The sequence below is a fragment of the Rhipicephalus microplus genome, chromosome 7, assembly GCF_043290135.1.
Source record: "Rhipicephalus microplus isolate Deutch F79 chromosome 7, USDA_Rmic, whole genome shotgun sequence".
NCBI lineage: Eukaryota > Metazoa > Arthropoda > Arachnida > Ixodida > Ixodidae > Rhipicephalus > Rhipicephalus microplus.
Window position 1 is genome coordinate 83,930,161 of NC_134706.1, and position 27,533 is coordinate 83,957,693.

Sequence of the window (27,533 nt, forward strand, 5' to 3'; positions counted from 1 at the left end):
GTACCGCGCGTTTTCGGCGCTTCTTTTCTTGCTTGACCTCGCTTCCCTTGCTCGGTATATCCGGTGTGCGTGTGCGATTTGGTGACTGGCGTCGTTTCGCTCTCTCGCATTCTCGAATTCATTTGGCGCTGTCGCAACAGCAGGACACCGCCGGAGCGAAAGAAGACGCCGAGCTTGTTCCTTCGACGCCTGCAGCGGCAACCCCCCCCCCGTCTGCACTTCGCCGCCCACCCGTCTATGCAGGTGTCACACGACCGCCGCTTGCACGCATGTTGTGGTTTCATCGGCATTTCACTCTCGCGACGACAGCATTCCCGCTTGGTAACATGGTGCACGACTTCTTTCAAGGATAGCGTGCTCGCGGTGCGGTAAGCGATCAACGAACGATGAACGAAGAAGACGCCACAACGGCCGCTCCGGCGTCGTCTGCGGAAAACAGTCCCACTCGTGCACGGAGGGGCGGCAGTGCGCGCGGCAACAGACTCGCTCGCAGCCTGTCTTCGTGCAACTGTGCATCGTACTGCTACTTCTCGCTAGCCCTGGTGCTTTTCTCGCTGGGCACGGTGCTCACCATATTGGTTCTCGATGACAGTGAGCAGATGTTTCCGAACCTCACCCACATGTGGCTCATCGGGCCTATATTCATCAGCTCGGGACTCATGTTCGCCGTGAAGACGATTATGTACCTTCGCAGGGAAACCATGATCGCCTATCTGACGAGGCAGCATTCCTTACTACGCGTAAGTATTTTGCTTGGCGCCCGAACACTTCGTCGTACGCATGGAGTTTTCTCAATATATTAGGAAACTCTATGGTCGTACGGGCACTTGCGAACGGGATCGAATTCCTCAACCATGATTGGCTGCCTTCGCCAGCTCGCGCATTTGAGCCAATCGAGATTGAGAATTCGGATCGCAATCGAAAGCGAGCCTCGTGAAACGCACAATATCCGTTGCCCTTTTCGTTCACGATTTTGTTGACACGTGCATGGTCGATGGCGCGGGCTTGGCTAGAAGCGATCGCTAGCGCATCTCGGCGCTACGGGTTTTCGGCTAAGCGGGTCACGCTCTAGTTTGCCCGGCGCGCTGTACAGAACGCACCTTTTGTACTTGTACAGTACCTTCTTGCAAAAGGATTGCACTCCCCGTATGACGTCACACGTGCGGACGTTTCGAAGCATGTTTCTAAGTGTTTGCCGCTCTCTCGTTTATCCGGTGGCCTTGCGATTCTGAACTGGCACCACCGCGGCTAGCACGTAGGACGTAGCGAGTTAATCGGGTGAACATGGGCCGTAATTTAATAATAAAGTGCAATGCTACAGTGGCTAGAATACTAGCCACTCTAGCGGTGCAAAGGATGTCTCACCTTCCATCGTTTTGTTTTCTTTCTTTTTGATTTTTTGGAAAAGTCTTGTCTCTGGCATTTGCCGTGTTGCATTCCTTGCTCTAAGTGTCATGAAGTGCACAGCAAATGCTTCGCCTTTCAGACTCTGCTTGTTGGCCAGCTTTTAAAAGAAACAATAGTGATCATTTTGTGAATTTTATGCTAGTGTAGGAGGCTTTTGAACTTGTAGATTCGGGCCAATTACAGCAAATCTCGCATGCACTCGTATGCATTAGAAAAAGAAACATACACCGTGTTTTTTTTTTTCCACAATAAAAGGCATGAACAGCATTTTCAGAAAGCCAGGACTAGGAGAAATCTGCAATACAGATTAGTACATTTATTCTGCATGCTTCAAGTCAGGAGCCAACCGACCGTAGCTACGGCATTTGGTGCAGAGTTGACTCAGCCGTGATTGAGTCATACGAAAGGTCTGATGGAGCTTCGAGCAGAGCTACCATGGCAACGCTTACGCACCTGTGTCACTGTAGCTGCGATCTGCTTTCTTTTTACTTGCTTTTTCGTGGAACTTTGTTGACAGCCGTTGCGCGCTTGCTTGTTCCGGAGAAAACACCACACAAAAAAATGAGCATCCGCGATAGCTCAGGCTGCAACCTGTGGCTCTATGTAACTGTACAGATGTTCGGTAACACTGAGTCACTCTTGGTAACTCCGCAAGGATACTAACAGCAGCATGATCCGTGTCACGCAACTTTTTTAAGAGCGAAGCTCCTTAAGGCGTGGGCTGTGCATCCCCTGTATGTAGCCACCTCTCGTTCAGTTCTAAGTATTACGCTAGCCACCGCCCGATCTAAAGGGAGATGTTATAAACTAGACGGCGGTACGTGTAGTTGATTATGAAAGATGCGAGGTGTTATAAAATAGGAATGATGCCACATATGGCGGGTGTCATCGTTCGATATAGTGCGGCGATGTACGCTAGGGGGAGCGTTGCAATAAAATCGAGTGGGCAAAATGTACGGAGGATTCATGGTTTACCAGGTTTACCTCCGGAGCTTCGCCCACTCATCATCATTTACTTCGTGGATATGGCGGCATTTTTTTAGCTCTCGAAGACAAGTTCCTGCGGCCAGAACAATACTGTCTAGCCATCTTGTGCATGGGTGACCTAGATTTGTTTTACCCTCCACTTTGGCGAGCGTTAATCTTTTTATATATCCTGTTCACTTTGGCTAGCGTTAATCATTCTGCATATCCAGTTTGCTTCGGTGGAACAGTGGCTAGGGTGCTTGGCTGCTGACCAGAAGGTGGCAGGTTTGATCGCGGCTGTGGCAATTGCATTTTGATGGAGGCGAAAGGGTATAGGCCTGTGTACTGTGCTACCTTAGGGCACATTAACTGCGGTGTCTCTCATAAGTATAATATGAACTCGAGAGGTATAACCCCAGGTATTATCTTTATTCTATCTATCCAATATATATAAACGGTATGCATATTTATATATATAGGTGTGTGTTTACATCACCCTCAACCTGCGTGAAATCACCAAAGAAGTTCAAGGGAAAGTGAAAGCTTCAAAAGATGAAAAAAAAAAATTTTTTTTGAATGTGAGGGTCCCTACAGTTCCTGCAATGCCCCTTGTATAAAAGAAAAAAAAAACAAAAAAGAAAAAATGATGGTTGCAGTTGCCTCATCTTTCATCTGGACAGTTCAAGAGCCAAACTGGTCATTCTAGCTTTCTGCGGCCTGCAGTTTGTTGGAGAAAAAATTTCTAAATCGGTATCATCGACTTTTTCTTTCCACTTGTTTGTAAGGCAGGCTGTTTCGCTGCACTTCGGAATAACAAAAGAAAATAGAGGAAAAGAAGCAAGCAATTAGGCTAAGAAAATCGAAGTACATCATGTGCAATCAAGCTGCAATTAATGCTTTATTCATAAGAACACAAGAGACAGTTGGGCAGAGTGCAGGACGAAAGTAAAGAATGGCCAAAAGCTCGTGTGTCTGTGTTCCACCCATGTTTTCTGCAATTTTACACTATCCATTTTTGAAGGTTATGAACCATCTAGCAAACTAACAAACAGCCAGAAGGTACAGCAAATTTATCATTAAAAATACTACTGCTCAACCACTGCCAAGCGTTTGCACTATGTTTATTAATAATTTTTACTTAGCAGAGTGTTTACCTATTGGCCACTGGCATTGAAAATTCAAGCTTTTGCCTCTGGGAGCAGGGCCAATCGCTTTCTTGGTGAAGAGATTGTAATGTCAACCGCTATATCATATGTATAGCATGGTTCATGTCACCATGATGCACTTGTTGTTCACAAGCACGATTATAGTTGATGTAGTGAACGTTCACTTGAGCAAACTTCTAGGAAACCAAGGAAATTATTCACCTAACTGACATTCCTTCATACAGAACAAATATACTGTACAAATATTATATATTCTCCATATACTATACAAATATTCATTTGTACAGTATAGGTAACAGCATTAGGTGCAGCAGAAATTGAGTCAGAAGTGTGAAATGCAATTTAATTTGAAAAGAATGCAGTAATTTTCGTTTAGACTGGCACCCTCAAGGCACAAGAGACAAGGCTGTCCAGAGAGTCTTCAGTTCTGTGCAGTGCTTCTGGCACAGCTTGTTGCTGCCACACGAAGTCTCGCAACCGTCCAGTACTCTATGTTACAGCCTCGACTTGAAATAATGCGATTGTACCTGCTTCAGCCATTACAACTTCCTCGTCATGGTGCGCATAAGTTGGGCCAGTGCTGCAAAGCACAGAATGCCATTGAATTGATATTAAAAATGAGCCCGGGTCCGCGGATCAAGTTTGTTCAACTGAAATGTTTGCTATTCAGAAACTCGTTTTATCGAAGGATTTTTGCATAAAATGCATAGTAAAACCGCCAGGGACTTTCTGAAAGTTTGTTATTTTGAAATATTCATTGAGGTGATATTTATTTATTTATTTTTTGTCACCTTTGATTTTTGTACAAATGAGAGTTTATCGTGGTTCTAATGACAAGTATGGCTTTGTCATCACTTTACAAGCCACTTCACAGGTTCACCTTTTAATTCAGTAGGTCAACCACGTAAAACAAGCTTGAGAAATAATGAAATTGTGAGACCAAACTGGCTCTACAAATTAGGGTAAGCTCCAATTTTGCTGGTTTTTGTGGCAACCGATATGAAAGTTTTACAGTGGGGCCAAGTTGCTCATTAATTTCTGGTTCTTGGTGTTTTAATTTGTTTGTTAATAAGTTATGGCAACAATAAACGTGGAGCTATCGGCATGTAAAGTCAGGTTGTGCAATAAAAGATTTGAACTAATTGTGAAAAAAACCTGGAGGCAGGAGGTGACTTTTAAATTGATCTTAAATTGATTTAGACCAATTTACTAGCGATATATGAATTACATGACCATTTAGTCTTTTTTCATAATGTTTTGGGTGGGGCAGCCTAATATTGAAAATTTTTCTTTCATAACACTACTGGGCATTGATTTGGAAGCCAGTGATACTTTTTATAAACTAAAATGATAGTTCAGCTTCTCTAATTTCATGTGGCAACCTCGATATCAATGCATAAGTGTGAAATCGCAGATTTCAGAATTTTTTTGTTGTTCTTTTTCTTAGGTGGGCTATTCAGAACACAGAGACCGTTATGAAAAATAGTCACGTTGAGCTTTAGACTACATTGTAATCAGCCAGCCAGTGTCTTGCACAGGCTGGTAATTTGTTCTATTTGACCTTGATTACTTTGTTGGTGAAAATATTAGCTCAGATAGTCATCTATTTGCATAATTGTCAGCTGTATCGTTAATTTAGGCATCAATTTCTGAAATCTGGTGTTGAATCGTTTTCAACTCACTACTCATATGGTGTTTCCTCCTACATATCAAAGTTGCAGCGTTTGAAATTTCCACATTTCAGATATGAGGAACTTATCGCACACCCACACCTCTTGCAAGCGTGACGGAAATGCTACCAAATGCAGTTTGACACCACCCCTTATAGTTTCTCTAAGTTAAGGCAAGCAGCTTCACGAACCATCATGTGGCTGCTTACTCACAGCAGGGATCAATGTCCTAAGGTTTGCCTTTGTCTAATTTTTTTTTTTTTCAGTCGCCACCTAAGCCACGAAGTAAAGTTAGTTTTACAAACACAACTTTTAAAGTTTCCTGTTATCTGATGCTCACTTCACACTCTGTTGGTGTTTTGTGTTTGAGCAGTAATTTCTTATATTTGCCATAAAGCAAGACAAATTTGCTTAGTTCTCTATTATATTTGCCAATGAGCATAAAGCTCAGTTAGGAAGTTATGCTGTGCCAGAAAATTCGACACCGTGCTTCTGAATGTGATGCAAGGGTGGATGTGTGAGCATTGAGATGGGTGCAAGTAATTAGCATTTTAGGTAAACCATTTTCACTAATGTAGTAATGAAAACCTACCAGAGGATTCACATTTTAACAGTGAAGTTTTTAAGGTGGCGGGAAGAACATTGGTTTGTATGAATGTGTACAAACAACTATCATAAATGGGTATGTGCCACAGAAATTGGGTAAATCCCATTGCTAACCGATAGTTCACTAAAATTAATCAAGGCAACAGACGGGCACCATACACTACTAAAAGTTTCTATGCAGACATAACCAGGAATGAAGCAAAGTTTTAAAATGCTGTCGGGGCCGGCTAACCCAGTGATAAAAGGCGTGTCCTCACCTCTTAGCTTCGCTGGAGCATCTGGACTGAATGCTTCAGCAGTACATACAATGAGAGAATACTAAGCAATGGGAAAGGCAGTAATAGCTGTGCCAAGACCCCGAAGCGATAGAGGCCCCGCACGAATGGTGATGTGCCCACGGATCTATGGGAGGTGTGAATGCCCAGTCTCAACACGAGTTTGGACATCTGTTTTGTCTGTGACTGTTGGTGGTTTAAGAGGACAGGGTAAGGCCTGCACATCCTATACATATTCAACTATGTTGAGGATTGATACTTTATGAAGTGAAAATGGGTGTCCACAGAATGCATCTGTTTTCTTCCTAATTTTGTGCTCTTTTCAATATACCAGATCCATTGAAATCTAATTGATGTTACTGTTTTGGTGAATCTTTACCACTAACACCTAGATTATTAGTTAATTTGCATTCTTCAAAACTTGTAACACAGAAAGTGTGAAGTTCATAATTTCACTTCTGGCATAGTGACTGTATGCACATAGGCAGAATACGAGAAAAAATAATCTACTGGTTATCTTGGGGAAATAATGGTAGCTAAGTAATAACAAACATGGTTTTGAGATAATTAAGCTTAAAGTAATCAAGCAGCTGAATAGTAAACATCTTTTGCCACACACACCATTCAGCTATTTTATTTAGTAGCGGCGAGCTTGGTAATCATTTTTAAAGTCATTTTTTTCACTTTTGAATCTGTCATCTTGCTTGCCTTGCTTCTCACGTGAGCTGTCTGTAATGTATTATGGATCGCAATCCAGTTATTCTAGTAAATTGTGTTTTGCCAAGCTTCAGTCCTAACAATTTCGGAATGCCAGCACGTTCAATACTGCAATTATGAAAGGAAAGAACAGTATCCCGCATCATAATCTTGAAGATTCTGGCGCCTAAACAAAGGCAGCAATGTCTCTGCGACACAATTTTCATTAGCTCAGCACTTAGTACCTTCATAACTTGGGTGCACAATTTGGTCTCGTAATATTACAAGTAATAATCATCACTAATACACAAACAATAATGATAAATAATACTAATAAATAATTAGAACATACCCAGTGTCACCCTACTAGCAATTCGTCTTGAAACAAGCTGAAAACGCCTTGAGAATCAACAACCAAAGGCTTGCTGGTTCCGCATTCGGCACCTCAGTACATCGCTGGCATTTATTCGCACGTTCAAGGGAACTGTGTTTGTGGCCACAAAATTTATGCTTGATAAAGGCCTTCTTTACGCTTATCATTTCAACTTATTGACTGGCACATCGAACACAAGGTTCGGTAACACTGTTTCAGTTGATGTGCTCCAAAGAACAAATGCGAATAAAAAAAAAAGCACACTGTGCCTACAGACTGCTTTAGAAGTTACCTATCAATTTTTCATATACAGCTGTCTCAAGACGAGCATTTTCGCTTTCGTACACCAAGTTTATTTTGAGAAAAATGAACCATAAGCGTGAGGTGTTGACGAGGGTCTGGACATGTGCTGTGTGTTCACTCGCTACTTGCTTTCTGAAAAACTGGTTTTCAGCCTAAAAAAAAAAAAAAAATCTTTCTAAGAAAATCACAAGCATGAAAAATATACGCACTTCTCAAATTGCAAATAAAAAAATAACTTTTTTTTTTCTTTCTGCACCTTTCTGTACCTAACTCGAACCTTTCTGCATTGAGAAGCAACCTAGCATCATCCAGCTAGAGCCTAGAAGCAAAGTAGAAACAACCAGATTAAACTTTAGAGCCGACCATCGTTGCTGTTGCAGACATGCACGAATTAGACCAAGCTTGAAAAACACCTGTTTTTATGTAAAAGACGCTCGTCAACGAAAATTTAGTGAGACTCATCTTGATATCTACTCAAACTCCCTATTTTTATTTGCTTCGCTCAAATGAGTTTGGGCGTACTGTATAATGCCTCTTTGCTTAGAGTATGCACATAGAACAGTCGACAAAAGCTGAGTTGCCGAGATGGTATTCGATGAATAGGCAAGATTGGCACATTGGCATGACCAGAAATGCGAGGGAAGTTTCGTTGGGCTGCAGGAAAAACACTGTAGCAGCTATTACACGCTTGCTGGCAGTTTTAACTGTCATTGACGCAAGACAATTGGGAACTGGTCAGTGTTTGCTGCTGGAATTGTACTGCCCATTTCCCTGTGATCTCTCCACGCTCCGTTGTGTTGTGCGCATATAGCTGCTTTGTAGTCTTCTCATGTACATCAGCTATACTGGAGACAGAAGGCTTTGCTTTCACAACCAAACCAATGCGAGGGAGCATGAAAGAGCATGCTTGGGCTCGTTTGTTTTTGTAGCCATCTGCACCGCATTCCTCTATTGTTTCAGATGCTGTAGCCCTCCAAACAGAGACAGCACTTGCATATTGATACCTGTACAGTGCCGATTGTGTTGGTGTCAGTTTACTTCTGATACCTGTGTATAACTTCCGTCACAGTTAAAAAATATTACCTGTATACCTGTGTAGCTGTGAACACACCTAGATTCATGAAGTGGTGGGAGCATACGAATTCGTGCCACCATTGCTTTATCTTATGTTTCTTTATTTTTTCTGATTTATGGTTCTTCCTTCTATAAGCATAATCTCGCTTTATCTTACGTTTTTTCATCTTTTCTTATTTATGGTTCTTTCTTTTATAAGTGTAATTTATGAAAAGAGCTTAGATTAATAGTAGTGTTTAGCATCACGTTGAAGTTGTTGGCGTCATTAGGCTTCTCTGAGAATTGTTAGGTGAGAAGTTAGTGAACTGTTCAATGTAACTTCCATGTAATCAGAACATGGGCAGCATCGCCCTCTGTCACAGGTCTAACTTTGTTACAATACTGCTTTGCCCTCTTCTCAACAAGATCATCACATCATGAAACACATTTCATTGCAACCTTTCATTCTTAAGATGTGAAGAAATGACAGTGCCTGTATGCCACCATGACACAACAGGTTATTAAGAAATGTTTGGTGTAGGCCAGCCATTGTGGCTATATAATGTCTGTCTTCATTGATTGAAAACCGCTCCACGAAATCGATGGGCTCATCTCCATTGTAATCATGTGTGCAAGACGCACCCCAGCTGTTCATTACAATAGAAAAAAAAGCATACAAGAAGCGTCAACACAACATAATAGAAGACGAGGCATATTCGTACATTGGGAACACATAGCATCAAGAAAGTAAGTGTGCAAACACAGATACAGGACAGAAAAAAAAAAAAAACAGACTACACAAACCCTGCATTTGGTTTCTCTAGTTGTTTTCACTTTTGCCAGTTTTCGTGAGCCTTACCTCCTGTCGTCGGGAGCTTTGACTAACAGCCAGACCTTCGGTCCTTGAAAGCATGCAGCATTCGCAGGATGTATTGTCTAGCTAAACATTCCCGTTGCGTCAGCTGGAGTTTCCAGGAAGTGGCTGCTCTACCATGTGAAGCAGAAACCGACGTCGCTATGCTCGCATATGTAAATGGATAATCTGCTTTGCAAGTGATTTCACTTCTGTCTTGATAGCGCTATGGGAAGTCTACATACACTTGAGACTCACGAAAGGTGGCATTTTGGTAAACTGCTATAAATTCTTTTGCTGTCAATTATTTCTGCATTGCATTAGTGTGTTGGATCGAGTGACAACTGCGCTAATAGCAATCACCTTCACAACATTCCGATTTTCAATTCTGTAAACTGAAAAATTGTTATCACCTAGATTGTGTTAAATAAAGATAATACAATAGAGGTGTTTATATTAAAATAGAGAATGTCTATAATAAATCAGGGCAGGGCAGTTGCAAAATGTGACCTCATTTAATTTAGCTCAGGAATACAAGGTGTTTGTATGGAGCAGGATCACTTGCATGACAGCAGCTAATGGGTTTTTCCTTGGCTTATCGGAGTGATTTTGCAGCAGTTCTCGCCTATCTTATAGAATTGACTTTCACGGCATCAGATTTTGTCTATTCGCTCACTAACTGCAGTCTAGATAAGGGTGAAAGCTGAATGATAGGCTTATTTACCTTCTCCTTCGAGAGTCTTAAAATTGTGTGTGTGGTAGGACCTAGTTGGTTCATTCTGCGCAGGAAAAAGTGCGCTAAAATAGAAAAGGACACCACAAAGAAGGAACACTGAAGAGATCGAGCACAAACTACCAGCTGTTTTTAATGACTGCAGAGTGTCGGACCAACCAGCCGCTCAAGACATCCTGATCTGCAGATTCCTTCATCAGACACGAAAGCATCTTGATGTTAGCTTCTACTTTATATGCTACATTTTCCACTTACTGGCCAATACAGCTTATGCAACGGCTTTTTCTAGTTGGAGACGTGAGCACTATCTGCTTCAGCTAGTTTGTAGAGATTCGTCATGAAAAAGGGAAGACACGTAGATGCACATTTTTTGCGATAGCTGTGCGGGTCGCAAGTTTTGGCAGAATCTGCTTGCACTTCATTTACCAGTTTTCAGTACAAATTACCCATGCTACATTTTAATGCAACAAAGGCCTGAATTTGGCAGCAAGTATTGAAAATATGCTTTGTGCGAAAAGAGCCCAAGCAAAAATAAATAAAAAAAGCTTTGTGTGGTGGCTGCAGCTTATTTCAAGCTTGTGCAACCACTTTATATTTTTTGCAGCGCATGCAAGTGCGACCTCAGAGAGCGTCTTTCGTTACTCAAGAAAGTCGTTTCTAGGGGCTTTTGTTAGTTTCATTGTCATTAATGCCTTCGACCCTGCTGTGCGATTCAAATGCAACACATATAAAACTGTGAAATAAAAATTTCAATATTTTAACATACATATTCTGAAATCCTGATTTATAGGTTACATTTTATCGAAAGATTCTTTTGAATGCACTCAATATGAACATGTTTAAGTGTACTAAAAACCTCGAAGTTTCCTTCAGTGCATTCTCCAAATGCACAAAAAATTTGTTTCAAATGCATTTAGTGCATTCACAGTAGCTTCAAGAGGCCATGACATGGTCACCCGCCAAATTGCAGTTTTCAATGGAATGTAAAAGTGGAGGGTCTATTGTGCTAACACCTGTGCGAGAAATGGGTTGTGAGAGAATATTTTGTGGCAAATGAGCCCTAGGAGTCGCCGCTATAAAACACGTCCACCGCCAGCGACCACCATTTGTCATGGCACATGTGACGTCACGAGCTTCATGAAGAGAAGCCGTGGTCTTCTACCTGTGTTTAGTCACTGAAAACCGTTCAATTTTCAATGCCGAACTTAATAAAGCTCTAATAGCTCCATTGCACGTGCAGCTGACCACGAAACACTATTGTTGCTAAGAATAAAGATGCTTGCAAGGCAAGCAGCTTGTTACGTGGTGTCTCGTGAGTACACCAGTGTTGTCAGACTCTCGGGCCACTTGCATGCTTATATAAATGCTCGTTATAAATTAAGTTCTCTATCAAACGCACTGAAATTTCTCCGGCTTGTTCATAAACACTTAAATGCTAATCTACGTAACTGAGATTATGAGCGAAAGTTGGGTGTCATGGCCCCTTTAACACCCAGTTCTTCATTCAGTTGTGAAACCTCTATGTTATTATATCTGATAGTGAGTTGTTTTTTTACATAATGCTTGCTTGCTTACTGCTTGCTAGTCTCGCACTAGCTCAAGTAGTATTATTCTGTTGTAAAAGTTGCCGTTACTTTCTTACTTTCTTTTTAAATATTGTTTAATGTTCGAGGGATGGAGTGTTTCTTTGTACCGATATTTCTATTGCCTTTGTTGTCTATAAATAATAAGTAGTATAAAAATTATAACGATACAGTCTAAGGCTTTCCTGACACTTATGATGAACAAGCCAGACCATGCCATCTGGGTAAAATGGCTGGCAGAAGGGGCCTTCTGGCTTGTAAACTAAGGGGAGCCTCGCTCTGCTCTGTATGCGGTCAGCCAGGATTTCCAGCTGATTTAGAGGCTGCAGCTTCAATAAATTAGAATTCTTTTTCCTGTGTTTCTTTTTCCAGAACTTGTTCATTTCATTTCACCAGTGAATGATACGATCCAGTCATCCGGTTGCCTAGATCTTTTCGATGAAATATGAGGCAAATGTTGTCACTGTGCTTTGGTGTTTGCATTATTCCTGCGGTGCCCGGGTGAGCAGACACAGATGTGGCGTGTTCTGGTTTGTTCCCGAAGTAGGTCGCATTGTCACTCTTCTTTTAAACAGCTGTTTCCCCAACTGTGCACTCTGCCTTTTTGGTGACACTGCTGCGTGTAACTGCTGAGCATTGCATCAGTTACTGCACTGCGTATGGACTATTTATCATCGCACTTATGCTGTTGCTATTCGCACACATAGAGCGCAGGCTTAGGAATAGGCCTAGGAGCCCTCATAATCCATCTCACGCCATCAGTACATCCAAACTTCATACCTCCATGGTGCAGTGAGTGAGAACATTCAAGAAGCTTTTAGGGCCTATTATTATTCATAGTGAGAAGGATGTTGGCACGCACATATATTTTACCCGGGGGAGAATTTTCATCAGCTAACAATTGTTGGAGTTACTGTTTGGTTCATGATGCACCTTTGAGTCGGAAGTTTCTCTTATGTCATCACCATCAGCTGCTGACTTCGAAAGACGCAGTTTCAATCCCTGCTGTGAGGTTCACATTTTCGTGGATTTGGTGCTTTCATTTTGGGGTGCTCTAAAGAACCCCAGGTGGCCACAATTTCCAGAGCCCTCTACTATGGTTCACCTCATAATCTTATTCTGGTTTTGCACGTAAAACCTCCGTAGCTATAAATTATCTCCAAATGCTGTCACCATTTCTAATTAGATTCCATGTAAGCTACAAGTAGCAGTGTACATCGTAAAACTTACACGAGCTGCAAAGATTACATTGGGATGTTTTATGGTGCATGCATGATGGATGAGCCTATGTGTTTCACCCATAGATTCGAATTTGATAGCCACTGACTGTGCTTGACGCTGCTGCCTTGCTTTGACAGTTACCTGGTATTGCTGGGCTCGAGTTCACCCAATAAACAGTTTAATCTGGAGCTATTTCGCTCCTGCATTGTTTACTGTCAAAACAATGTGAAAATCTGATGAAGGCGAAGCTAGAACAAGTAACGATTAAAATGTAACATTTTAAGTTAGAATCTAGGAAACATTCTGAATTTAAATGAGCTTTCTAGGGTTATTCTCCATGAACATTCCTCATGAACTATATCACAACATTCTTATCTTTCAAATGCCTCTACATAGCTTGCTTTTTGTTCTCTTATTGGCATGATGCATGGCGGTTTGCGGGCATTTATTTAACCATGTTGAGCTGGCAACTGCTTCAGAGGTAAATGAGCGCTTGTCACAGAAAGTACTGCCAGCACAATATAATAAACTTACATGACAGCCAAAATTCTCATTTTTGTATTTTTCTTGAACAAAATCGTTGATCTGAATCTTTGAACCATTTGAAATTCAGTGAAATTGTCATTATGAAATTACACTCGCATTTCATCACATCATTTGAATATCTGTTGAGATGTAGCGACATGATGTGAATGAAGAGGGAAATAACAAAATAGCGGAGTGTAATGTGCTGGTTTAATGTCTGCGAAGCTGGGACGAGTACTGATCAAGATAGACATTTACATGCTTCAAGGTAATTGGTCTGCTCTTTAGAGTCAGCTGTACTCTAGAGATGTTTCACATGTTAGGAAAGCTTGACTGTCTATTTCAAAGGCATTTGAACAGCTTTCGCATAGTGCAGTGCGGTTGACTCGCTGATCTCGTACCTCAGGTGCAGATTTATTTTTTTTTACTTTTTCCCTACTCTGAAAAAATAACATTTTACCGAACTTGGAAGAACATTTTTTGTGAATTGGCAGAGTTTTTTTTTTTTTTCTGAATAAAGCGGCACCAACGTTTCCATTCAATGGTGTTCCTCTATTTCACTTATAGTGTAAATACAATAGCTGGAAGATGGCTTCGCCACATGGCCACAGTGCTTCAGTGCAAAAAAAAAAAAAAAGCTTGTGTCAGGGCTCGATGAAGTGTGAAAAAAGATGATGCAAATAAAAGGTAATCCAAACAATGTGAAAACATGCGCCCAAATAGTGGGTACTTTTTCACAACTCTTAGGACAGTTAGTAAGCCCTCTTGGTATGGGAGGTCGCGAAGCTAGGCATGACTTGAGGGCAGCCGCTAGGTCGCTCCGTTCATCCAAAGAATCGTCGGCATCAGAATCCTAGATGAGAACCGATCACTTCTTGTATTCGTACAAAACTAAAGAGCAGCCATAGATGAACGTCATTTTGCGTGCACTTACATTTCCTCCACTTGAGGAGGCAGCCATGTTTCGTGCGGTGGTATCAGAAGTTGCAATGCAGTAAATGCCAAGACACAAATAGCACAACATCAAGTGTGACCATCTAGCGTTAAGGGATCCAACTATGACGAATGCAGTCGTTAATTCCTGGTGTGAAAAATTCTCAACGAGTTTGGTCATCAGTCTATTTGGCACAAGATCTCATGATGAGGGTACTCGTCAATGGGAGAGAAAGGGTTGAAATTGTAACACTTATTGTGTTTTGTGGATATTCAACCTCTCATCAGTAATATGTGCCTTCTCTTAATTATTTCCAGGAGCTTCACCTTGTGGCTGTGGAGCCGGGTTTGTTGAGGTACGTCCCTTCATTGGTACATTTCACTGTGAATGTTACTCACCTCTAGCAGTTTTTGGAGTAGCTTTCAGGGGGGTCAGCATTACATCTGAGAGTACTGGTGTTCTTTGCCATAGCATGCAGGGAACAACCACACTCCATTACAAAGCCCTTTAACAGTTTCTACTTCCAATTTTCCCTATACACTGGAAGTTGTATGAAGAATTCAGATAACATTTTCCGTGTGTTTAAAAACGTGGGGTAGGAGGGTGTGAGCGAAAAGCTCATCAGTGCATTGTATGCAATTCCAAGTAACCCCTTTTGCCAGAGCCGTCGAATGACGCCACAAACAAGTGCACTTCATTAAAGTGATGCTCAATTCGGTTTAGAGTTTGAGCAACATTGGCAGAGCCCCATTTGATCCAGTCCGAGTCAAAATACTAACTGTATGGTTAGCGAATGTGAGTCTGAATCAAGTGGTGCATTTTGTTTGAAACGTACGCAGTGTTACTTTGTGAAGTTTGATTTTTTCCTTTTCTCAACAGATGCAGGTGCATCGAGCACTAACACAGCAAACAAGGGTAATGCTAACATACATGACTGTATGCGGTGTCTTATTCTAAGGTGGTTTCAAGGACTGTTGGCGTCAGAAGGAGAAAAATAGAGGAATAAGTGCAGAAAGAAAAAGAAAAGACAGAGAACATCAACTAATGAGAGAAAAAGGAGCATAGACAAATAAAGGAAGATAAAAAGAAAGAGGAAGCAAGCATTGCGTTGTCTAGTCACTGAATACTGCATCACTTGGCCAAGCCATGCAAGCACAGTTGTCGAGCATATCGAAGCTAGGTATGTCGGTTGACTGGAAGTACGAGCAGTGATTGCTGTGCCAAGCATTGTGTGGCTTGTTGGGAACTGTCAGAATTTTTTTATTCAGTGAACTTTATTCAGGTTGCGTGAGTTTTCGTGCTACGTATCACATTTTTGTGGCCAGCGGCTGGTGAGGCGCCTTAGACTTTTGCCTTAATTGGTATGAAATGTCTCGCAATATGACACCACTGCATCTACAACTGGCTTTTTCGTCAGTTTTGTGAAGCTGAAGCAAATCTTCAAAACTATTGCTTCCTATCCTCTGCAGGGGTCTTCAACAAAGGGCAGCGTCTCTGCCACCTCCATATGAGGCGGTGGCCACTGGCTGCGACTCTCCCATGTGCCACGGTTCAACAACCGCTGCAGCATTTCCACTGCTCATGGCAACTACAGAAGAAGACCCACCTTCGTACGAGGAGGCACTCCTTCTCATTCGTGGTGGCTCTGGACCCTCTCCTGCTACAACAAAGTGAGTGCAAGAGTAAGCGGTGTGGGTATTGAGCTTCACAGCTGATTCAGTGCTGAATATTCAGGTGATGTACTGTATATTGTTTATTAAGCCAGGGAAATTGTACTGCTCACGTATTGAAAAATGTATACATCAGAACTTCTGGTGTAACAAATGGTGTACTGTACACATTTCTTTAATATGACTGCACCGTGGCACTGTGAGCCTGGCTTCTATAAGTGGTATTGGCTTCCATGCAATCATGCTTGTGATGTGCTGCCAAGTAAGACACGGAGTAGCAAAACAAGAAGATACATAGGGTGATGCGCATCATCCCATGTTATTTCTCATTTTCCTGGTTCGTGTCGTACGTTGCGATGCATCACAGGCATGAATACATACCTACTAGTGGCCGCCTTAATACATACCCTGTGGCCGCCTTATTTGCTCTGATGAAAACGTACCAGCCAATATTTTGCCTATGGAGCATGAACTGAACATGCTAAGAATGAAAGCATAGGCATGTTACAAGCTACGTTATCGTGGACCGCTTGGAAGACGAGGACAGAACTACGTAGACACTGCAGTGCCTTGTCGTCTAGGTCAGTGGTTGTCTGCCATGGATGTGTCGGCGACCCCTTTTGGACTGGTGTAAGTGATGGGGTACACCTTGCAGATGAGGGGAGGGAGGGGGTGTATAAATTAACACAACTGGAGCATGAAACAGGTGCCTTTTATTGCTACCGAAAACGTCAGACGCACCACATCACTCTATTTTGGACAGTTCAATGTGTGGCACAGTCACGCCTAAACAGAGTTCAGGCACGACTTTAAGAAATGTAAACGTTTGACAGAAGTCTGTCTGGTTGGGTATGAAACTGGGAGATTATATAGACTCCAACCAAAAGTTTTGAAGAAACCTGACGTTTCGGAACCGAAAAAGTCGGTTCCGAAACGTTGGGTTTCTTCAAAACTTTTGGTTGGAGTCTATATCATCTCCCCAACTTTAAGAAAAGCGGGTGATGGTTTTGCAGATCTTAGGGAAGGCTTCGCAGGCCCCCATCGGAGAACCACTGGTCTAAATGGTGTGCAATAACGTGACAATGACAAGAGACCAACTAGCCCAAACAAGTCACCTCCCATGTTGAAAAAGTGGGCGTGTAAACATAGACACAAACTGACACAGGAGAGGAGCTGAGGCAATGCAAACAACAGTGCAAACACAGGACAACGGGACATAGACAGACCAAACACTGACTCTGACAACCCTTGGTCTGTCTCTGTTCTGGTCGTCCTTAGGTGCTGTTTCTCATTTCCTATAAATGCGTACGAGCCAGCCCAAATAAGCACTCCGGTACAATATAAACACTCACCAACTGCTCAGATAACTAGGATAACATGAAAAAGGACTCAGAGCACAAGAAATAAAGCTTAGAATGGCATAGAGCTGAGCTAGCTACTATCTATTAGGGTATTCATGGTAAAAGAACAGACTTAGATACACAAACACAAGAGAGTAGCAAACATATAAGTGCGCAGGGTTCCCCATCAGGGGGGCAAAGGTTCGTGTGGTGCCCCCCCCCTGTCCTTCAAGTCAATGCATGGGACAGACTTTGCATCCCTTTTTTTTATGGGGCTATGACCGGTGGCCGCTACCCCTGCCCCCTTTTTTAAGCTTTAAGCTCGCTAAGGTGTTGCCATTGGGAAATAGAAAAAAATGGCAGCATATCCACGGGGTGAATTATGGAGAGTGGGGCGAAGCATCCGTCCGTCCATTCGCTCTTGCTTTCGTCCGTCCATGCGTCCGTCAGTGTGACCGTCCGTCCGCTCGTCCGTGTGTGCATCTGTTCGTGCCTGCGCATGTCCATCTGTCCCTGCGTTCGTCCATGCATCCGCCCCTGCGTTTGTCTATGCGTCCATCTGTCTGTGTGTTCGTTCGTCCATCTAGTCAACACTCCAAGTACCACCATTTCGCATTTTTTCATCATATATTCCGCATATAGAAACACCGCCATCCAGCGGACATTCCAAGGACTAAACGAGAGGTGGCACACGCACTCTTTCTTTTGGCTTGCGCTTCGTGTCTACTTCCCACCTTTAACCACCACGAGTTCATGGTATATACTAGTTCACTGTATTCATGGCACTGCGGCCCAACGCTCGCTAAACCTTTCTAAAACCAAGGAGGTTACTTCCAGCGAGCATAACGTAGCAACCCTTTCATGTCAGATAGTGCTCAATGTACATGCCAATGGCTGCTAAAGGGGAATGAGAGAAAGTAGAATTCGGCTTTTAGTTAATGCGGACGCTGTGAATTTTTATTGTTCAACAATACACAGAAAAAACCTCCCACCGGCACCACCTTGCCGGTCAAAGCGTAAGACATGTTACGTACTGTGACGAGGGACGAACGGGTGCTGATTCAAGGAGCTTCGCCCCTAAATAAAGGAAGAGTCTGCACGAAAAAGCAGCTTGCCACTCGTGCGAACTGAGCCCACAACATCAGCATCAGGCCCACAGTGCACTGCCACCATGCTACGGTCAGAACTTTTTCCTCGTCCACTTCCTTGGGTATTTACATCTGTGTTACCGGGGGAGTATTGCACGGGAGCCTTGTCACTGTGAACAAGGCTACTGTGTGGGGAGCCGAAACGCCTTTTTAATTTTTGTTTATTTTACTTTGGTCGGCTTTTTTATTATTTTGCATTATGTTTGTCCCCGACCAGACGGGATTCCATCGAACCGTTGACTATAGTATTACGTTGCACTGCTTGTAGCCATTGCAGTGAGAGTGGAACATTTTTTTCACCTGATGGCATTGCATAGTATGAAAACTTTTGAAGGCACGACAGATCCTGTTATCTTACTACAACACCTCCTGGCAGTCAGGAAATGTTCCAGATAAGTGGAAGTGCAGCCGCATAATCGCACTGCTTAAACCGGGGAAGTGCCCTAATGAGCTTTCATCTTACCGGCCGATCGCCTTAAGCAGCTGCGTTGGCAAAGTCATGGAAAGGATGGTATTGTCGAGATTAGAGTGGCTCTTAAAGAGCAATAATCGCTTTCCTACGTTCATGAGTGGCTTTAGGAGAGGCCGATCAGCCATTGACGGGGTCATCAACTTGGTCTCTGATGTTGAACAGGAAAGATGTTGAGGCAGATTAGTGGCTGCTGTTTTTCTTGACATTAAAGGCGCCTATGACAATGTCTTACATTATGCCATCCTTGATGCGCTTGAGGATCTAGAAATCGGTGAACGACTGTATGCATACCGTACCATGTATATGTCAACAAGCGATGGAGATACTGACCATTATAACATTCACCGTGGTGTTCCCCAAGGGAGTGTTCTCAGTCCAACACTTTTTAACATCACCTCGATTGTACTTGCTACTGAACTTCCTGACACGGTGAAGGTGAGCACATATGCGGACGACATCTGCATTTGGGCTTCTGGAGCTACGCGCCCCCAACTGCGTGCTCGACTGCAACGTGCAGTGACCATCACAGCAAGGTACCTACGTCGTCAGGGTCTCGCACTGTCAACTGAAAAATGCGCAGAGCTTGCATTTACACGAAAACAAATGACAAGATACCCACTAACTGTGAATGGAACAGAAATTCGTGCTGTTGCGCAACACAAATTCCTGGGTGTTATCCTCGACCGGAATCTATTGTGGTCAAAACACGTCACAGCCTTGAAGTCAAAGCTCAAGAGTTTTGTCCACGTTCTTCGGGTCATTGCCGGAGCAAGATGGGGCCCTTCGGAGGCAGCTCTCCTGCAACTGTACCAATCTTTATTCGTAGGGTACTTACGCTACAGCATGCCCGTGTTTTCAAGCATGAAGCCCAGTTGTGCGAGCACGCTAGAAAACATTCAAGCTCAAGGGTTGCGCACATGTTTGGGCTTACCTCAATGCACATCAACCAAGGGGACTCTCGCCGAAGCATGGGCTTGTCCAATCAAGGTATATGTGCTCTGCGAGCCTCTTCGAGTCCACCTTCGCCTGTTGACTCGACACAGGCCATATCCCCTATCAGCGCTTCCTGCCAGCCACCGAGTCTGCAGTTATTCAAGAGCTATATCGCGGCTCGAGAACATCATACCGCCGAGATTCTCTCCCCCACGTGTTTCTTGAGACACCTCCGTGGCTCCTGCCTAGACCACTTGTCATACTTCAGATTCCTGGGATTATGAAGAAGTCCTTTGTATCATCGATCGGCTTAAAGCAACTTACACTGCTGCACATTTATACTATGTTCGATGGTGTGGCGCACGTATATACTGATGGATCTACCACGTCGCGTACCTTTGCCGCAGCCTTTGTCATCCCGCAGATGAAGATAGCTCGACGTTTCTAGACAGACCACAAGACCACATCAACAGCCACCGAACTTGTTGCTATTCGGGAGGCAGTACGTTTTATGTTGACAGAACCCGCTCGTAAATGAACGATACTGTGTGATGCCAAAGCTGCTCTTCAAACCATCGATGGCTTCATGAGACAAGGTCCATATCATACTTTATCTATATCTATTGAAATAGCAGAGCTTCTTGGCATTGCTTCAAAAAATGGACATCGTGTAACATTTCAATGGATACCTGCTCATTGTGGCATAATGGACAATGAAGAGGCGGACGCTGAAGCTAAGAGAGCTTTAAGTAGTGCCCCGGAAGTGTGCATGCCATTTTCTCGACAAGATACTAACATCCTACGTCGACGCGTAATGCGCAACTACATCTTAGAGCACTGGCAGAAACCAGAACACCAGCACAAGCGGCTGCACAAATGGGACCCGGAAATGAAGTTCCGTATGCCTCACAAGTTAGAGCGAAGCATCTCATGCATTATCCACCGCGTTCGCCTCGTTGTGGCTTACACGAGACGTTACACCCACTTGATTGGCTGTAATGACACAGGTCCCAATTGTGGTCACTGTCGGTTGCCAGAAACGCTCGAACATATATTTTTCGACTGTCCAGCATATGCAAGCGAATGTCAGCAACTGATATCTTCGATTGGCCGATACATTAGTCGACCATTAACCGATGAGGTTGTGTTAGATCCTTGGCCTGACGCCAGCAGCACACATGTGGTTATACGAGCCGTCATCGCTTTCTTAGAAGCCACTGGACTGGATGCACGTCTCTAAAGTTACCCAGCCTAATAAGAACATATCATCTCTCTACCTTACCATCGTCATTCATCACTCTTTGACTCCCCAGTCACCCTGTGTAGTGTAGCAGGCCAGAGCAAACTATAGCTCAGGCCGACCTTTCTACCTTTCTGTAAATAAATTCTCCCTCTCTCTTTGAAGGCAGGTCTGAAGGCGAGGCACTCTTTCTCTGACGTGGTTTGTTGACTTCGGCGCGGGAAAGAGTGCGGCTAACATACGCTATCACTCGCTCCGTGCCCTCTTGTAGATGGACGAGGACAGCACCAAGACCCACGTTGCTGGCGTCAGTATGAATCTCAGTATCAGCATCTTGGTCAAAGTGAGCGAGGACTGGCGGTGTCTGCAAACGCTCCCGTAGTTCATAGAAAGCTGCGTCCTGTTATTCCTCCCAGACAAATGGCTCGTCTTCCCGAGTGAGTCAAGTGAGCGATTCAGCAATCCTAGAAAAATTGGCTATAAAGCGGCAATAGTACGCGCATAACCCTAGAAGGTGCCGTACTGCCTTCTTATCACCTGGAACTGGAAATGAGGCCACCACGGTGCTTTTGTCAGGGTCTAGTCGAACGCCATCCGCACTGACATGGCCGACAAACTTTAGTTCTTTATAACTGAAGTGGCATTTTTCTGGTTTTAGCGTCAGGTTAGCAGAGCGGAGCGCTTCCAGCACAGTCATCAGACACTTCAGGTGCTCCTCAAAAGTCACAGTTTATCATCCAGATAAACTAGGCACGTGTGCCACTTTATACCTGTTAGGACAGTGTCCATCATTCTCTGGAATGTCGCAGGTGCAGAGGCCGAAAAGAAGCACCTTGAATTCATATAGGCCATCCGGTGTAACAAAGGTGTTTTTTTCGTGATCTCGTTTATCAACTTTAATCTCCCAGTAGCCACTTTTCAAGTCTATCGATGAAAACTGCTTGGCCCGCCGCAGTCTGTCAAGGGAATCATCATGCCGGGGCAGTGGATAGACGTCTTTTTTTTTAATCATGCTGTCAAGTTTTCTGTTGTCTATGCAGAAGCGCAGTGATCCATCTTTCTTATTTGGGAGAACCACAGCAGATGACCAGGGACTGATGGAAGGTTGGATAACGTCATCTTGCAGAATTTCTTCGACTTGAGCATTTATGACGTCACGTTCTTTTGCTGAAACGCTGCAAGGCTGTTGTTTTTTGGGCGAGGCATCGGTATACGTAATTATTCGGTGTTTGGTGATTGGTGTCTCACTAACCTTCGAATTGGATGCGAAGCACTCTTTAAATTTATATAGCAGTTCAGGTAGCTCAGTCTGTTGTTGTTCCGCGAGGGTCGAATCGACATTAACTTGGGCAAGTAGCGAAGTCTCGTCGCTTGGTGTCGGTCGAAGCCCGTCGCTGGCTGATGTAGATTGGAAACATTCAGCAATGTGTGCGACAAGGTAAGCGAAAGCGATGGTGGTGTGATGAAGCAGGTGCCGGTACTCGTTACTGAAATTAGTCACAAGTAGGGCAGAGTGTCCATTATGAAGCGTAACGAGGCTGCGTCAGCACAGACACCTAGCGCGAACAAAAGCGCCAAGTAGCCTTCGATGACAACCTCACCATCCCGTAACTTGTCAGACACCATATCAGCTAGGACGCTGGAACGCGGAGGCAACGTGATACTGTCGCCAGAAACGCGGAATGTGCTGTCACGGCTGTTGTCGGATTCGTCGGTAGATCCCGCTGTTGAAAATGTCACGGTACACTCCCGAAGAATGATAACAGCACCGCGCTCCCGCAAAAAGTTCACTCCCAGGATTAGGTTTCTGGAACAGTCACGAAGTATGAGGTGGCTGACAAAAAACATACATTCCCAAATGCTCACCCTGATAGTTCACATGCCAATTTGGGTGACTACATGCCCGCCGACAGTACAAATTTGTGTTTCGTACCAAGGCGTAACAACTTTCTTTATGTGTGTTGCTGGTTTTCCGCTCATGATCGAATAGTCCGCACCTGTATCCAATAATGCACTAACATCGTGGCGATTGTCGACTACCGCATGTATCTCCAATGAAAATCTGCTTCCGGCTTTCGTCACTGTCGTCAGTGAATCGCTGCGGGTCTGTGCTTGCGTCGATGGAAGGCCTTGCTTGCGTTGAGTGTCAGCGGCCTCGCTCCCGAAGGTCGCTGTTGTTAGTTTTCCCGCCTAGGGCTTGGCAAAGTGCGCTTGCGCCGCCCCTGGGAGGCTCCAAAAATTTGGAAAAGATCGTCTTGGGGATGGGGACCGCGACTGCCACTGCAGTGGCATGCGGTGCTGTGAGAGGTAATAGAGAGTGTTAGTGCTGGGTACCCTAGCTCTTAGGGCGCTGCAGGCTTGGGGGCGCGCGGTCTTGCGTACCAAACCCATACCCAACTGGAATGCCTTATAGAGGCGCGCATAGAGGCGTGCACGTGGCGCAAGCAAACGGGAGCCGCACGAAGGTCACACGCGCTTGCAGCACCACTGCGTATTGTCGCGTAAGTATTGTTTAATTATTTTTACGATTTAAAATGTTAAGTTAAACATACATAGTAACATGAAATAAACTAATTTCAATAAATCATTTTTAAATAATATGACAGTTATCAACATGAAAAAAGTGCCGCCATATCCACGAAGTGAATGATGATGAGTGGGCGAAGCTCCGGAGGTAAACCTGGTAAACCATGAATCCTCTGTACATTTTGCCCCCTCGATTTTATTACATCGCTCCCCCCCAGCGTACGTCGCCGCACTAAATCGAACGATTGCCTTCAACCAATGACACGCGTCATATGTGACATCATTCCTATTTTATAACATCTCGCATCTTTCATCAACTACAAGTAGCGCCATCTAGTTTATAACATCTTGCATCTTTTCATCATCAGCTACAAGTACCGCCATCTAGTGAACAGTGCAAGAACTAAACGAGAGGTGGCTACATACAGGAGATGGTACCGCCATCTAGTGAACAGTGCAAGAACTAAACGAGAGGTGGCTACATACAGGAGACAGTACCGCCATCTAGTGAACACTGCAAGAACTAAACTAGAGGTGGCTACATACAGGGGACGGTACCGCCATCTAGTGAACACTGCAAGAACTAAACTAGAGGTGGCTACATACAGGCTACAGGGGACGCACAGCCCACGCCCTAAGGAGCTTCGCCCCTAAAAAAAAAAAAAGCTTGTTCGTATGCGCCACACTTGCGACTGAAGCCGGCACCGTCGATGCAAAGCAATCCAGACGGCCCGCCGTAGTCAAAAAAGCACGACAACAGAGCAACGGTGTAACATGTTTTTTTTGTTTCTATGTCCCAGGCCATTATATCTTTGGTAATCTGGCTGAAACAATGTAATCGCTATTGGTGCTCGCACTTTGGCCCAATTTTAACTCGATGGCCGATCTATGCTGTCCGAGATTTCGCGCCTTTGTGCCATGCTATTTGTATAGTGACTAGCCACTATAATATTTCTGCTTAAAACTTAAGAGAAAAAGTGGTGGCTCTGGCCAGCTTCGGCTTTGCTCGTCGTGAAGGTGGGTGACGTCACGGGTAACATGATGCGCCAGCATGTGCGCCAGGGCAGCTTATTTCCACTAGGAGGCCAGTGGTGGCAGCTTTGTTTATGGCCGCGGGGATGCATGGCCCCAGTGATCTTGCGACCCATCTGTTTGGGGTTTTGCGCATTCACAATACCGCCACCTCCAACGTCCTGGGTACGCAAGCCGCTTGGGTACCCAGCACTAAAACTCCCTAATCTTCGATAGCTCTCGGTCTTTCACCAAATCTCAGCCATGGCTAGTCGACGGTGAAACTCTGGAGTCCAAGGCGGTGATGGGGACATTCCCGGTACACATGTGCCGCTTCACCACAGTGATAACACAGTAGTCATCTGTCCGGTGTGCACCGTGCGTCGGATTTTTTTCGAAGCGGCTGTCGATTTTCTTGATTTTTCAAGTGGGGAATTGGCTGCAGTGAAGGAAGTGCATCCTGAGGCATAGGATTAACGAAGCGTGGTGAAGCAGGAATATATCGACTGACAGCTTCCGTGTATGTTGCATGACGTGGCTCTGTCGGGACAGGCAGGACATAACTGGAAGGCGGCACTTGAGAGCTTGTCGTACTTTGTTTCTGACGATGCTGCAGATGGATCCCGCAGTAGGTAGGGACTGGCACTGAACCATTTGTAGCTCGTCGCGCACCATCGATCGAATGAGGCAGCAGAGAGATTTGATGTTACTAATGCTGCTTCCTGCACCTCCAATCTGGCCTACTGACAAAGCGACACTCACCTGACGGTTGTACATAGTAGAGTGCTGCCGCAGTACTTGTTCTATAGTTGTGGCTTCGGTCACAAACTCCGCCACGGTCTTTGGGGGGACAGCGCACGAGGCCAGCAAAAAGCTGCTCCTTCACTCCTTGCATTAAATGGTGGAGCTTCTTTTCTTCTGCAATGTCAGGGTCAGCTCGACGAAAGATGCTCGTCATGTCCTTGACGTACATCATGACACCCTCATTTGGCATTTGGATGCGCGACTGAATCGCTCGGTCGGCTCGTTCACGGTGATCGGGATTGGCCTAGCTTGCCAGCAACTGACGGCGAAGGACGCTCCACGGGTTAGAGGGCTCACGGTTGAGGGCTCACGGTTTTTGTACCAAGTACGAGTGCTGTCCTTCAGGCTAAATTACACGTTCCTCACCTTGTCAAAGTCGCTCCGACCATTGTAATCGCAGACCCGTTCGAACTGAACCAGCGGGTCCTCGACATCCTCTAAGACGAAATCGTGAAGCGCCTTCGGCGCACATGGCTTTTGCAGCGTAGGAGGCATGACTGCAGCGCTTTCCACAGCATTCGGGGATGTCAATGACGTCATCTCAGGCAGAGGTCCAAGCTCAGGAGGTAGTCCTCGGAGTCTTTGACTTGCGTGGTGAAAAGGTGTTGTCACTGCAGGTACAGGGCTACCTGGAGGCGTTCGGAACATCAAATGGGGGTTACCCAGCACCTCCACCAGTTGTCATGTGCTACGCAAGTTCTCTTACTAAAAAAAACTGAACCAGCGGGGGAAACGCAGAGAAAACTGGCAAGATGGCTCACTCAATAACAACAATTATCCAGAGCGTGCGCTGCCCCAGAACATCTTTCCATTCTAGCGGGCTGCCATGTCTCATGCTGGCCGTACCTAGTGGGCAAGTGGCAATATCTTGGAGTTCATGGAAGAGCAAGCGGATGCATACTTGCAGTACGCGGGTGTGCTTTTTGTTCTATTGCCATTCTTTATTCGTTCTGGTAGTTCTGTACTAAGTGTAATTCAGCCACGATTACTAATAATCAGTAATTATATCGCCCTGTCCCCTCTTGCAATGTGCGGACAGGCCCTTAAATTGCTTATATAAATAATACATACATAGTATAAGTGATTTTTATGGACCACATCGACCTGGCCACCCATTTAGAGATGTTTTATTTTTTCTTGTTTACTTATGGCTCGCCTAAGTCTTCACCATTTTCTTTTCCTTACTTCCCTCTCTTCTTTCCTTTTTCTTTTTCGCCTATCTCTTCCCTCCTCCCGAAGCAGTAAGCGGGCATTGTGCCCCTCCAGGTGGCAGTTGCCAGCCTGCTCTCTTGCTGTTTCCTGTGTTTGATTGTGTATCCCTGTATGCAAATCAAGTAACAATAACATTAACTTTCACCGTTTTTTCTTGCAGAACGTTGCCAGAGGTGACGTCATCGCCACCATCGTCGCAGTCTCCTGCATCAGCACCTGTTACGGTGATTGCAGTTCAGGAGGACTTGCCCGACCGGTAGCAGTTGTTCGAGTGCAACCCCTTGGTTGACAACGTTCTGGTGGCTAGATCTGCTTTGTGGCATGTGACCCCGTAATCAATGAGTCCTCTGCTCGGTCATTGTCATTCGGTGGTTACGCTTGCTTTTTATATTGCTGTGATGATGACTTAACGACTCGACTTACAGCATCGTCGATTTGATTCCGCATTTGGTTGCAGCAATGCGGAGCTCCTTGGCGGGCGCCTTGTTGCAGAATGAACAAAAAGAAGAAAAAGATTTGTGATGTGTTTAGAGTGAGTGTGATTTAAAGTGTGACTTATGGGGGATCGTTAAACGATGGTGAATGTGTTTCAGTGTTTTAGGTATATTAGATAGGGACAACTAGAGGCTTAGCTGTGGGAGGAAATGTGCATTTATTAAGAGTTCTGTTCTTCACTCACTGATGCAGATTAGCTGTCTGGTTAAGAATGCTCGGTGCACGCTAGGATCTTGTATGTAAACATATTTTCTTTGTAATTGCCAACTAATGTATTTTTGGTCATGATACGTTGATCGTGGAAATAGATTGACTATC

At 44.4% G+C, this 27,533-nt stretch overlaps 1 protein-coding gene across 1 annotated transcript; it reads left to right on the plus strand.

Annotated features, from left to right (window-relative positions):
- The first annotated feature begins 241 nt into the window (after positions 1-241).
- On the plus strand, positions 242-27,533 carry LOC119179166 (uncharacterized). Its single transcript, XM_075869380.1, has 4 exons — positions 242-740; positions 14,682-14,719; positions 15,834-16,034; positions 26,881-27,533. Exons 1-4 carry the CDS (start codon positions 387-389, stop codon positions 26,978-26,980), a joined length of 693 nt encoding a protein of 230 aa, XP_075725495.1. The 5' UTR covers positions 242-386; the 3' UTR covers positions 26,981-27,533.